The sequence below is a fragment of the Osmerus mordax genome, chromosome 6 (assembly GCF_038355195.1).
Source record: "Osmerus mordax isolate fOsmMor3 chromosome 6, fOsmMor3.pri, whole genome shotgun sequence".
NCBI classification, from domain to species: Eukaryota; Metazoa; Chordata; class Actinopteri; order Osmeriformes; family Osmeridae; genus Osmerus; species Osmerus mordax.
The window spans coordinates 12,759,721-12,773,598 of record NC_090055.1 but is presented as its reverse complement, the minus strand read 5'-3'; the positions used below and the strand labels follow the sequence as shown (position 1 = coordinate 12,773,598).

The 13,878-nt window shown below is 42.9% G+C and overlaps 1 protein-coding gene across 1 annotated transcript; it reads left to right on the top strand.

Moving 5' to 3' along the window:
* Positions 1-10,278: 10,278 nt before the first annotated feature.
* On the top strand, positions 10,279-13,574 carry ncoa7a (nuclear receptor coactivator 7a). The gene is made up of 6 exons (XM_067237811.1): positions 10,279-10,447; positions 10,882-11,019; positions 11,160-11,312; positions 11,942-12,037; positions 12,123-12,196; positions 12,312-13,574. The coding sequence occupies exons 1-6, from the start codon at positions 10,379-10,381 to the stop codon at positions 12,445-12,447; spliced, it is 666 nt and encodes a 221-aa protein (XP_067093912.1). The 5' UTR covers positions 10,279-10,378; the 3' UTR covers positions 12,448-13,574.
* The last annotated feature ends 304 nt before the right edge of the window (positions 13,575-13,878 follow it).

Genomic DNA, 13,878 nt, shown 5'->3' with positions numbered 1-13,878 from the left:
CATTTGGGTTTGGGAATATGTTCATGTCATGGGTGCATTTGTTGTATTGTGATGTTACTGTGATGGTAGGGGTGGGGGGGTTGAGCTGGCCAGTGTCAGTTAGGAGAGGGATTAAGCAGGGATGTCCACTGTCAGGCCAGTTAGCTCTGGCCATAAAGCCAATACTATGCAGGTTGAGGAGAATATTGCAGGGTGTGGCTTACCCAGGGGTAGGAAATGGGGGAGTGATATCACTGTCTGCATATGCTGATGATGTATGTGCTCCTTAGGAGCCAGGGGGATGCTGATGTAATAAAGGAAGAGTTAGAGCAGTATGAGAGGGCTTCCTCAGGAAAGGTTTCTGGGAGAAGAGCGAGGCTTTTCTCCCAGGCTGCCGGGGGGGGCTGCAGTGGGGCAGAGCATGCTTGAAGGTTTTAGGTGTGTGCTTGGGGTCTGATGCCTATCGGGCTGAACTCCGAAGGGGTGTTGGACAAGGTAGTTGTCTACATGGAGATGGTTGTTGCTGGCTGTTGTCCTTCAGGGGGAGGGTGTTGGTTGCAAATAATTTGGCCGCCTCCACTCTGGCATCGTTTGAGTGCACTGGAGCCCCCGGATGGCTTGCTTCGGGAGTTGCAGAAGACCTTGGTGGATTTTTTGGGGTCGGGTCAGCATTGGATACAGCCCCCAGTGTTATACCTGCCAGTGCAGGAGGGGGGTCAGGGCTTGCGGATACAACCTGCACAGAGGTTACTGACACATCCAGATGTAAGGTGAAGGGATGTTGCTTGGGCCCTTTTAATTAAGGAGGGCTGGGGGGCTCAACTATGAGAGACAGTTGTTCCTCACCCACTCCTTTTTACCGGTCTCTGATGCTGGCATGGTAGAAGACTGAAAATAACCAGAAACCTGTCCTCACCGGGGGCGTGGGTGTGGCAGGAGCCATTGTTTCACAACTCGCTTTTCAGGATAGGGCTGTTTCAGTCCAGGAGTCTACGGGTAGGCTGCGTGACTGCGGGAATTACAAAGCTGGGCGACCTTGTCTCGGTGGAGATCAGTGGAGGATATAGCGGTGGCCACAGGTATCAGGTCACTCTGGCTGTTACAGAACGTTCTGGAGAGGGTTCGGTGGGCCCTAAGACCCAGCACAGCTGGATCAGGGACAGGTGGAGGATGACGTTTTTTTCCCGCCCATTACTGTGGCGGCTCTAATAGACAATCAGCAGGAGCTGGGAAAATTGTCCCTATTTTTCAGGGTGGCCGGGTGTGGGGTCCTGGAGTAAGTGAACAGGAAAGCCTTCTACTTGATATCGGTCAAAGTGCGGCATTAGACGACACTGTTGGAGGTTAGGCCCTTAAGTGGACTGTAGTTTTCGTAAATGTCTTATTTGGGCAGGCTAAGCTTGCAATATACATTTACATTTACATTTAGTCATTTAGCAGACGCTCTTATCCAGAGCGACTTACAGTAAGTACACTATATAATATAAAAGACGAGAAGGAGTAGGCGTTTGGCAGTGGGGTCGCTCGATGCCAAAGCAGTGTGGCTGGGGCTGGTCACAGCAAGGTTGCGAATTGAGTTCTCATATTGTAACTGGTGGGAAAGAGGGAGGAGTTTGTTGATGGGTGAGGGTGCTTTGTGCTAAGTGGATGGGGAAGGGGGTTTAGAGCTCAAGTTGTAAGTAGGATGTTTTTTTGCTTAGTTGGTTAGGTTTGATTGAAAAAGGGAAATGGGTTTGTTTTTGAATAAGAAATGGCTGGTGTGGTGAAACTGCTTGGTTAGCTGGCAGTTCTAACTTCCCAATAAAGGTATCTTTTAAAGTAAAGTAATCTCTCCCCCCCTTGCACTCATCACATGCGTGCACACACTCTCTCCCTCACTATTTCTCTTGCAGACCAACACACACACAGATCCCTTGACTTTTTTTTATTTTTCTCTCCCTCTCTCTCCCCCTCTGTCTCTCGCACACTCTATTACTCCCATACACGCCCACTCACATGCTCTCCCTCTACCTCGCTAACCCCCTCTCCCCTGCTCTCACTCTTAAGTCCCTCCCTTGTTTAACCCTTACACCCTCTCTCCTCACCCTCACCCTCTCCCATAACCTTAACCCACACTTGTTCCTTGACCAATCCTCTCCACTTCTTTGGTTCTCTAGCCACCCTATATACATGCACACACACGCCGACTCTCCCTCTCTCTCCCTTCCTCCTTTTCCCTAGACATTTAAATTGAGATTTACCGCTTCTGGTGGGTTGTCCGAGGTCACCGGGGTGAACACAACATAACATTTCAATGCCTACTGGTCTCTCGCACTCCACTCTCTCCCTTGTCTTTTACACACCAACACTCGCACTCTCCCTCCAACCTTAGTGACTCCACTCTCTCTTCTATTGCACCCAACACACATACTATCTCGACCTCCCTTCACTGGACTCTCCCTCTCTCTCTTGCATACCAACACGCACACTCTCTCTCAACCTCTCCTTACTGGTCTCTCTTTCTTCTCTTGCACCCAACACGCGCATATCCCCCCCACTGGTCTCTTCCCCCCCATCTCACGTACTCTCTCTTGACCTCTTGTCTGGTTTCTGACTCTTACTCTAATATGCACACGCTCTACCTCCCCACTGGTCTCTCCGTCTCTAACCCCCTTCCCTGACTAAGTCCCTCCCCTCCATCTTCTTATCCTTATACCCTCGCCCTACCCCCTCTCTCCTGACCCATTCACTCCTTGCCTAACCCCAAGTCCCTCCCCCTCCTGTTCTAACCCTAAGTTCCACCCCTCACCCTACCCTCAGACACTATGTTGTCATTTACAGTGAAGAGATTTAAGTAAAGGTAGAGTTTCAGAGACACAGGAACGTATTATTGAAGGAATAAAATGTACTAAGATTTGCTCTTTCAAATAGCTGTATTTACTCCTGTCCCTTCTACAGATATTAAAACACTTTCGGATATACACAGCAAAATATTGTATAACACGCTCTTCTGCAGGGAAAGAAGTCTTATGCCAAGATTAAATGTAATGACCAGGTGTCAAATGATGAAACAGCAGGTAAGACTGTTTTCTAATCAAACTGTTGACTGAAGTGAAGACTGCATTACATATTTAAACTTCATTTAGAATGTCTCTCTTAGCTCCCTCTGGTGGAGCCAGCTCTCCAGGCCCGTGTCTGAACGGAGCTCTGGTGATCCAGCTTCAGGAGAAGAAGGAGTGTCATGGTGCAGTTGTCTCATATCGGGATGGAGACACCTGCTTCCCCATCCTGATTCAGTTCATGAAGAGTGCGACTGAGGGGTATGTTTCAAGTTCAAGAAGGTTTATATTCAATTAAAAAACATAAGAAGAGTAACTTAAAGACATAAATAAGTTACTCTATCTGCATGTTGGCATGTGATACTTCTTGAAAATAACCAAACCAGTCAATGGACGCGGCAGCTGTGTGAAACACTGTAAATACAACAATATGGAAGATTACCATCTGTGTAGATTAGTGGCATTTCTTGTAAATAGTGCAACAAATATATCTTTTTTTAAACAAATGTCAAATGTCCTCCTTTAGTAGCTCTTCAGAACATTAGATGGGATGGGACTTATGGTTATGGCTCAAAACCCATCCGATAACTATTTAGAACTTGTGCCATCTTATCGCATTAATCTGTGTAAATGTTAGTCGTCATATGTAAAGTTGATATTTCATCTCTTGCATGACCTGTCATAGTTCAAGTGTTGTTGCCAGAGTTCCAGAGTTATTGTAATACATTGTCAGGCCTTCTCTCAAAATATTGGTTTGAGCCAAGAAGAACCTGGTGTATATTAATAATCAATGTTTCTGATGGTGTTTCCCTCAGGCCCAGATCTTTCTGCTGCTGTTGGAGTCTGTGAGAAGTCTGATTACAACAATGGCTTGTTAAAAGCTCAATGCTCTGAAGACAGTGGAGATGGTTGTGGACTTCAGGAAGAACACAGCCCCACTCACCCCCATCACCCTGTGTGACTCCCCAGTCAACACTGTGGAGTCCTTCCGCTTCCTGGGCACTATCCTCTCCCAGGACCTCAAGTGGGAACTGAACATCAACTCCCTCATCAAGAAAGCACAACAGAGGATGTACTTCCTTCGGCAGCTGAAGAAGTTCAACCTGCCAAAGACAATGATGGTGCACTTCTACTCAGCCATCGAGTCCATCCTCACCTCCTCCATCACCGTCTGGTACGCTTCTGCCACTGGCAAGGACAAGAGCAGGCTGCAGCGTATCATCCGCACTGCTGAGAAGGTTATTGGCTGCAATCTGCCTACGCTCGAGGACCTGCACACCTCGAGGACCCGGAGGCGAGCGAGGAAGATTGTGGCCGACTCCTCCCACCCTGGATACTCCCTGTTTCAGTCACTCCCCTCCGGCAGAAGGCTGCGGTCCATGAGGACCAATACCTCACGCCATAAGAACAGTTTCTTTCCATCTGCTACTGGCCTCTTCAACAAGGCCAAGGACTCCCATTGACATTCACTCACTTATTTAACTATTATAAGTCCATCTAATGGCAATTCAGTATGCATAAGCCACTTTATCTCAGTTGAACATTCACGCTGCTCATTCTATTCTTATTTTTATATATATTTTATTTTATATTTAAATTGTTGTGTTCTTAGATTGATTAGTTCTTAGAAATAGTTAAACTTTTGTACTTTACTTAATTTAAGATCTGTATATGTTTAGTGTTTTGCACCTCCCTGCCACAGTAAATTCCGTGTTTGTATAACATACATGGCGAATATACCGAATTCTGATTCTGATTCTTCTAGGACACCCTTTGGAATCCTCGCACAGCTCCCTCCCAGACAGCAGAGCGATTTATATTAAATTTGCACTGTTGTTTTGAGCTAATTTTGCTTGAGAGTTCCAACAGTATCTCTTGAACCGGGACCTTTTCTGCACTATAAAAACAACATCAAAAATAAATGATCAGATATGACAAAATCTTAAAATGAAATAGTTCATATCAACTATCTGATCACATCATCCTCAATTGTTGACACATTCTGTGTTTGTGCTACTCACATTTGACTCTCCATACTGGCAATTATAGCCTGGTTTAATTCCTTATCATCTGAAGACTTATCAGAAAGAGCAGCCATAAGTGTTAAATATGAAGAGTAGTCTTCATCATGACTGCTTGTGCCAGGGTTGCCATCACTTCTTGCAAGGCAGCCTCCATCGTGACCAGTAGTGCCACTTTCTTGCATTGCTGTACGCCTTTCAACAACACTCCTGTTGGTGTGTTGGATGCCAAAGCCATGTTCATCACCTCTGCTAGTGCCAGGGTTGCCATCTCCATCCTGACTGCTAGTACAGGGATCATCCTTACTTCTCATTGCTCTTGTAGCAACCCTGGTGGTGCTATGTCTGCCTTTTTGGATTTGTGGACCATTAACTTCAAAACAGTCTTCATCATTGTCCTTAGCAGTTGCACAACTGCTTAATGTTGATCTGGTAGTGATGTGGGAACATTAATTTTCTTCATCTGAGTCAGTCTGAAACAGAAAAAGACCAAAAATATATATCAAAAGCAAAAATTACAAATTTGAAATTAAATAACCATATTGGAAACAAGTTATTGTTTGACCGATTAAAACAATAAACCTTTGTTTGCGCATTTCTCTGGTTTGATTGCTCTCAAACCTTTGCTTTAATTGAATATACAGTATACTGCTACAAGTAATAAACAGTATATGTTTCATTTTCGAAAGACACAATTCTATTTAGTGAAATGTATTAAAAACAAATTAAAAAAAGAAATCTAACTTACTAAAAGGGTCCTTGATGGTCTCACATACAGGCCTTTGGTTCTAAAAATCTTATGGATTAGCACTCCATTCAGCTCCTGGCCCTCCTACAGTTTAGGGGACACCAGCTTATTGCCACAAGCCATTAGAAACTGGAGGCTACAAAGAAGATGGGGATATTACGACAACAAAAAATGCTATTGTATTATATTTGTAATAATCATGATTGGGTAATTTTGGACCTTGTCTGCACACTATTCCCCATGATGGATTGGGAAGTAATATAACGTCCTTGTTGAAATGGTCATGCTGCTGTGACCTAGCTCTGAAATAAGAATGTAACTCTTAAGACTACATCGATTCTCTTATCGATTCTCCCCTCTACAGCCAACTAGGTCTGTGCGTCCTGCAACACCCACACACTGGTTCTAAAGTAATTTCTCAAACTGGCTTTGACTGGCTCTGAAATGAGCTAATACCTACCACCTCTAGGCCTCTTCAGGCTTCTGTTTTCAAAACAAAATCTAGTCGGAGATAGAAATTTCAGTTTCCTTGTGTTCAAGCTTCTATTACTCAACACCAGTAGGACTTACAGGGGTCCTAACAACAGGGGAAATAACTTCAGTGTCACCTTTCAAAAGAGACCATTTACATGCATGTACTCCAAATGGTTCAACAACAGCTTTCAATGTACTTTGGGTATGTTGTTTAGGCGTTTTCAGCCACATTTAACAGGACTATTAAAAGGTTAAACAATTAAAATCCTAAATTTAATAAGGGATTAAAAATCAATATGCTCAGTTTAATAATGCGACACGCGAACGTTTGCTGATAACACACGCCGCCCCGATAACGTGAAATGATCAATAAGATCAATACTAATGGGAGACGAATGCCGGAGCTAAAATGTATGCTTCAAAGGACGGGACAGAAGATAACTAGATCGACTACACACAAACAAGGCAAATTGATTCACACAGTAACAAGTGGTTGTGATCACTTTTGAGCAGTTTAGCTCTACCTTAGATAGTTAGAGATGAAGCGCGAACGTTAGCTGCGCTGCTGCATGCATCGAACACATGACGTTCCAGTAACTTCATTCCATGCTGTGTGTTCAAATGCTTCTTCATATTTGTAGTATTTCCTCCCTTTGACGAAATAGACTTTTTACACTCGTTACAAGTGGCGTTGTTGTCATTTTGTCGTGTGAAATGCAACCAAACTTTAGAACGCTTCTTCCTAGTTGCCATGTTTGCTGCAGTCTGTCTGAATAAACTATAAAAGTTCGCACATGCGCAACGGCACAGAGAATCGTTAACAGAATTGTTTAGGAATTTTGCTAACGATTCCAAGGAATCGATTCACTGGGAACCGGTTCTAAACAAGAACCGGTTCTCGATACCCATCCCTATCAGGCTGTGAACCAACCCTCCAGCTGCCTAACATTATATAGGCCTATTTCCTCTCGTTTTCAAATATTTTGGTATTTGCTTGCTTGCTTTATTCATAGCTAGCTAGCAAACTGCACACAATGGCAATATGAAAGATAATTTCAAACTCCCGACTACCTTTTTCTCTTCATGCCTTTTGATGTCCATGTGCCGAAGTGCTGCTGCGCTTGATAGCGGGGTGCACAGTCTCTCCTGACTGGACCCGCAGCAGAGAGTGGCACGCCGCTACACTGCCAGGATGGAAAGAGAGCTGCTAGGTGGCTGTCCAATGTATCCACACCTGGAGCTGCTGCAACGATTGGCTGTTGCCGAACAGTTGAGGCATTAGACAGTGTTCTGATGGTCTCGGCAGAGGCCAATATGTTGTTTAGTAACGCCGTTGCTTCGGCTAAATTGCTTGAGGGCTCAACAGCACATGGTTGCGCTGACATCCTTGTACACTTTCCGCTTAATCTGAAACACCTCCCGTTTCAACTGAAACACCTTCCGTTTCAACTGAAATCCCTTCCGTTTCAACTGAAACACCTTCCGTTTTAACTGAAATTTTCATATGTGTGTATGAGAGCTTTTCATGTGTATGTGAGAGCATTTCAGTAGTGTGTGTGAGAGTTTTTCAGTAGTGTGTGAGAGCATTTCAGTATTGTGTGTGAGAGCATTTCAGTAGTGTGTGTGAGCGTATCGTTTTTCAGTAGTGTGTGTGAGAGCATTTCAGTAGTGTGTGTGAGAGCATTTCAGTAGTGTGTGTGAGAGCATTTCAGTAGTGTGTGTGAGCGTATAGTTTTTCAGTAGTGTGTGTGAGAGCATTTCAGTAGTGTGTGTGAGAAGGTATTCTGAATAATGTAACTAGGCTGTGGGAAGCAGGATCTATAAAATGGATAAGATTGTAAACACAAAACAGATGTGTGACAAGTTTACTGAGAGGGAAATAGAAGTTGAATTCTGGTAGGAGGGACCTGTGAGCAGGGGCCTTTTTATATAATATATATTTAGTCATTTAGCAGACGCTCTTATCTAGAGCGACTTACAGTAAGTACAGGGCCATTCCCCCAAGGCAAGTAGGGTGAAGTGCCTTGCCCAAGGACACAATGTCATTTTTGCATGGCCGGGAATCTAACCAGCGACCTTCTGATTACTAGCCCGATTCCCTAACCGCTCAACCATCTGACTCCTATCTTGGCGTCGTGCACTTTTCACTTTGAGCTTGCTGATCGGTCTGGCATCTCACAACCATCCATCAGTCAAACGATGCCTGCTGTTTTACACGCAATCATCAGTAAATCCTGTCAGTAGCCTACATCAATTTCCCGTACACGCCTGTGTACAGATACGGCCTTTTTCCCATTTGATTTGAAATCAAACGCCTTTTTTAGTATTTCTGCAAACGAGCGCCTCTGAGAAGATGCTGCGTTAACAGCAATCGCTACCTTTTCCCAAACAATATTCTTTATTTTGGTGGTCAAACCGTCAAAGCACCGCCAAGTGTTCCAAATGAAATGTTGGGGTTGCACTCAACCCCCGACACCAAAACCTCCATTTCCTTTTGGGAAAAATTATTTTTCTTTCTTTTCTTGCTCCATTTTCATTACCAATTTCTAGTTTAACTTGTTAGCTCCCTTTTTATTGGTGGTGATTCAACTAATTTAGATAATATGGGGCGTTTCGTATGCAAATACTTGTGTTTGTGCACAAGCTTATAGACTAAGAACAGGTGAGATTTATCAAGAAAAATCTCCTAGAAGTGTGCATACGCCGCTTGTACGATGGAATCTTTGATAAATCGCACCTTGAACTGTTCATGGGAATATTCCAAACCTCCACGTGAGAACAATTTCTACGCACGCTTGATAAATGAGGTCCCAGGGCAGGTCAAGTTAATGTGTCACAGAGACTGTCCTTCTAGCCCCGTCATGAAATGTTGACGGAGCTATGGCCTTGACAGACCTCTGGACAGGAGAGTTTATGGCGAAAGGGGCTTATCTCAGCGAAGGAGCTGGAAGTATAAAAGGCTGGCCACAGCAATTGCTCAGGGTGGACATGCTGCTACAGCCCTGAGCCTCCAAACCCTCCACCTCCTCTGCATCTCCTTCTCCTCGCACCTTCTGCCCGTTTCCGCTTACAATGGGAATTGCCTACAGCGTCGAGAGTAAGTGTACACCAGTAAGCTTGTAAGATTCACTTATCTGTGATGAAATCAGTCAAGATTAGGGTGTTATGACAAGTTTACCGTCTCTACCAGCAGAGCCGTTCAAACTTGTTTTTAACGTCTGTTTAAACTTGTTTTACAAATTTGAAATGAAACCTAGGGAAAGTGGATCACTTCTGGGAATCACTAAGCATGGTTTTGTCCTTGTTCGTCCTGAATGAGACACTTCCATGTATTTTAAGAAAAGAAACCTACATGTCTAAAGTAACAGAATTGTATTTCTAATCATCGACTCCCTCTGAAATCGTATACAATCCTCAACCACAATCTTGCTGACCAAATAGTTTCAAATATGATATATTCCTCACAGCATATTGTATCCTTGCATACAATTGCAAATATCTCAACAAAATCTGTGTCCGTCTTCCCAGGGTGGACCAACTCTACACCTTCTTTGTCCAGTGGTCCCTGGACATTTACAATAAAGATCCTGAGAAACCTCTGTACTTAATGGTGAAGAAAGATAAGCTTGCAGCCATTGACAAGTGTACAGAGGTCACTGTTCCCTCTGCCAAAAACTGGGAGGTAAGAATTGTCGTCTAAGTTGAAGGATAATGCACTGAAACATCTGTAGTTATATTACAGAATAATGTTTAAAGTTTAGTTAGTTACATCTCAGTAGAAATGGACACATTGTAGATTGGCTGTATAAACTACAACTATGTGATGTGTTCAAATAAGGTATTTCCTCTGACGTCCTGTATTTCTGTATTTCCTCCTTCCTTCTGTCCACACCCCATATATGGTCATACTTCCATTACTAAACTGCCACTTTCTATTTATGAGAAATGAAGCTCAGCCTCAGATAGGTTTCCACAGGGTGGAGCCATGAGCAGCCAACGAGAATGTAGCCAACGAATTTCTAGTAGTTGAAAGAAACACATGAAGAGTGTGTAACATGTGCAGACCCAGTTAGCAGATATTAAAACTTTCTCGAGATTAAGCAAGAAATACTTTCACAATGAGATCTAAGACAGAAAACTTCAAGATTATGTACTTTGCAAAGCACTGTATGGAACCATATGTACAGGTAGGTTGAATTTCTGTGGGATATATACTTCCTCTTTTTGAGACTAAACAGGTACTGGAGTTGCCGTTATCTTTTGACACTGCCATAATGTGAACTGCAAGTGTCATGCATAATAAGAAAAAAGAAAGTGAAGCAAAAAGCTTTAAGTAAAGAAATAAAAAGACTAAAAAACATTTTCACAAAATTGCACTTTTATACTGCTGCACTAATTCAGAAGACAAAAAATGTATACATAAGACAGTATTCATGTAAAAAAAATATTGTGTGCCTAAGACTTCTGCACAGTAAGCTTACTGTATATTTTACATGAATTGTACATTGCTTGATTTATAATTGTATTCATACATACTTTGTGTATGTTCAATCTTTATGGTGAACATATGTATTGAGTCATTTCATACAGGGTGTTAACATAGTCCCTCCCCCACTTCCAGATTGTTTCTGAAAATGAGGGGCAGTATTGTCATAGCGTGTGCAGCTTAGAAGATGAGGAGGAACCTGTAGAACCGCAGGACCTTCTCCCTGTTTTGCTGGATCCCAGTCAGCTCCTGGATGAACGCCACATAGAAAGTGTGAGTCACAGCACTTTTACACTAGAACACATCTCAAAAACATTTAATGAGATAACAGGCCACATTGACAGTAGCATTTTAGAGGTTAAAAATGAAATGTATGATTGTAGTTGTAATCCTTGATTTCCTCGCACCTGCAGTTGGCCAATCACATGCCGGTGCGGACTCAGGGATATCCATGGCGATTGGTATACAGCACAGCAGTTCATGGCACAAGCTTAAAGACTCTCTATAGAGAAATGGCTGAAGTAGATAACCCTGTATTGTTGGTCATCAAAGACATGGAACATAAGGTAAGCTAGTAATCCAAGCAAGACGAAGACAGGCCAAGGAGACGAGCTGAAAGTATTTTTGACACAAGGATCACACTTTTTCAGTTGAATAAACATGAAATCATTAGGCGTTACAGATTTAGCAGCCATACAATATTACAGTTACTGGAATTTGTCATTTCGGTCCAGATGGCATTTTTTGTGTCGGTGTGGAATTCCGGCCTTGTATAGGCTAATATTTAAATTTGCTGTTACCTCATGAACAAGCAGATCAATTTCGTCAACTTTGTTTTCGCTGTTTTGACTTTGGTGGTTGATCCATGATAGAAAGAGAGAAGGCGGCCCATTCAAATGCACGTTTAAATGCTCGCAATGTACGGTATAGTGGGCGGAGAAAGGTGCTGATTACCCGATGAACTGCAGGTTTGGTAAATACGACGTAAAATGAAGTATCACAGCGTGCGCTTTCGGCGGGTTGGCCATGGCACTGATAACGCTACGTTTGCAAATGTACGTACATGAGGGCCTCAGTCTTTTGCGTCCTCTCTTTCTCTCCCTCTATCTTATCCATATATTTACTGTTATAACACTTGTGACTTTCTGATAGATATTTTCTACTAACTAAAACTAACGGATATAATTTTTTCCAGGTGTTCGGAGCCTTTTCCTCAGATCCCTTTAGAGTGAGTAACTATTGCTACGGAACAGGGGAGACTTTTCTCTACAGCTTCAGCCCTGAGTTTCAGGTAACCAACAAACGCACACATAGAGAGAGCATGTGCATGCTGGTGAGACATTGATGACTGGGACTGACCTCTCTTTGACCTTAAGGCCTACAGGTGGAGTGGGGAGAACTGTTACTTTGTGAGAGGTCACTTGGACTCATTACAGATTGGTGGAGGAGGGTACGTTTTCGAACTAGTTCATTTACGTTGAGTACAACATACAAACCAACACACATTCATACAATGAGGTACAAAATAAACCTCTTTAATGTGTTATTCTATTGTTTGCCTCCAGGGGGAGTTTTGGCCTGTGGCTAGACAGTGACCTGTACCAAGGGTCCAGTTTTGCCTGCTCCACCTTCCAAAATCAGCAGCTGTCCAGCAAGCAGGATTTTAAGGTTCTGGCACTGGAGGTCTGGACTGTTCAGTAAACCCTGACTCAAAGAGCGAGAGAATGACAACAAGAGATGGAGAAGGGAGAAAGACTGAGAGAAAGAAAGAGTATTTCTTCAAATGCGGTACGCCACCCTCAAATAATGGCCGCCGCTCCAAAATAAACGCTGCACCAAAAATGAATGTTATTTAAGAAACGCTGCAGCGTTTATACGAAGAAATACGGTATTGACCTGTGTCTGAGTTTGCCCCATTGTATAGTGCATTACAATGAGCCTGTCATTGGTTTTACCCTTAGTCTCAGGACTGTTGTGACTGGTCCTAAATCTGCTGTGTTAGGCCGAATCCCAATACTACCCTTTACCCCTACCCCTTATCCCTAGCCCTTAGTTTACCCCTAGCCCTTGGCCCTCGAAACTGAGGGGTAAGGGTTACATACCCCTAAGAAATGAGATGCCACTTGGTTACGGTTGCGTCATCTAGCACGTATCGATGTCTCCAAAGCAAAAAGTGTTATGCACTGATATCAAACGAAATTCACTGCTAATGGAGTTTAGTTAAACCTGTAGACATGCTAGTCAGAGAAATGCAGGACTGTTGTGCTAATCAGCAATGTAACGTTAGCATAGAAAACTAGCGATTTTTAAAAACGTTTCAATTAAGAAGATGGTTACAAATATGTGTACAGGACTGTGTATAGTACAAAACAAGACTGTCATAATTCTTAAATCAATATGACATTGATCGGACTCTGGATGATCTGGCCGACATTGTTGCCGGTCGCACAGGATTCACATAGCCCTAGGTTTCAAGTAAGCTCCCGTTTTCACTTGGTTTTAAGGGGTGTATACCCCTTCGTCTTAGCCCTACCCCTAGCTCAGAAAAAGTATTGGGACACCACTTGCTCTCACGTGAACGCGCAAAACTAAGGGCTAGGGGTAATATTGGGATTCGGCCTTAGAGTTGGATAAGAGTTGGATAAAAGTGTATGTGTGGACAGAGAAGCCGGTGCTCCTCATCTGCAGGAGCAGGAGATGGCTTTATTGTTAAGCTATGAACCTTATTCTTTAACTTGACACCTAAGCTTTGAACCTTCAGTCAGTTATTGGCTGTGAGTAGAGCATCACTAAACAAATCTCATTTTTCAGATAAAGGTCCTAAATACATTCACATTATTGTAATGTTAAAAAAATATATATATATATGAAATATTACTGTAAGTCTGTGAAGTTTTATCTTATGGATTCCATGATGAGAAATTTTTTCCAAATTGTTGAAGGCCGAGTACCCTATAAAGATTTAAACTTCAGAAAGGCATTTCTTTAAAAAGTAAACAGGATGTAATTTGCTTCTGTTGCTTTCTTTTGTGTCTTTCTTAACTGTGCCAAGAGATCATTTTTAAAACGTTTTTATTTAAAAAAAAAGTGTGTTTTTTCTATTTGAAATTCAATCCAAGGATGCAGTTTTGT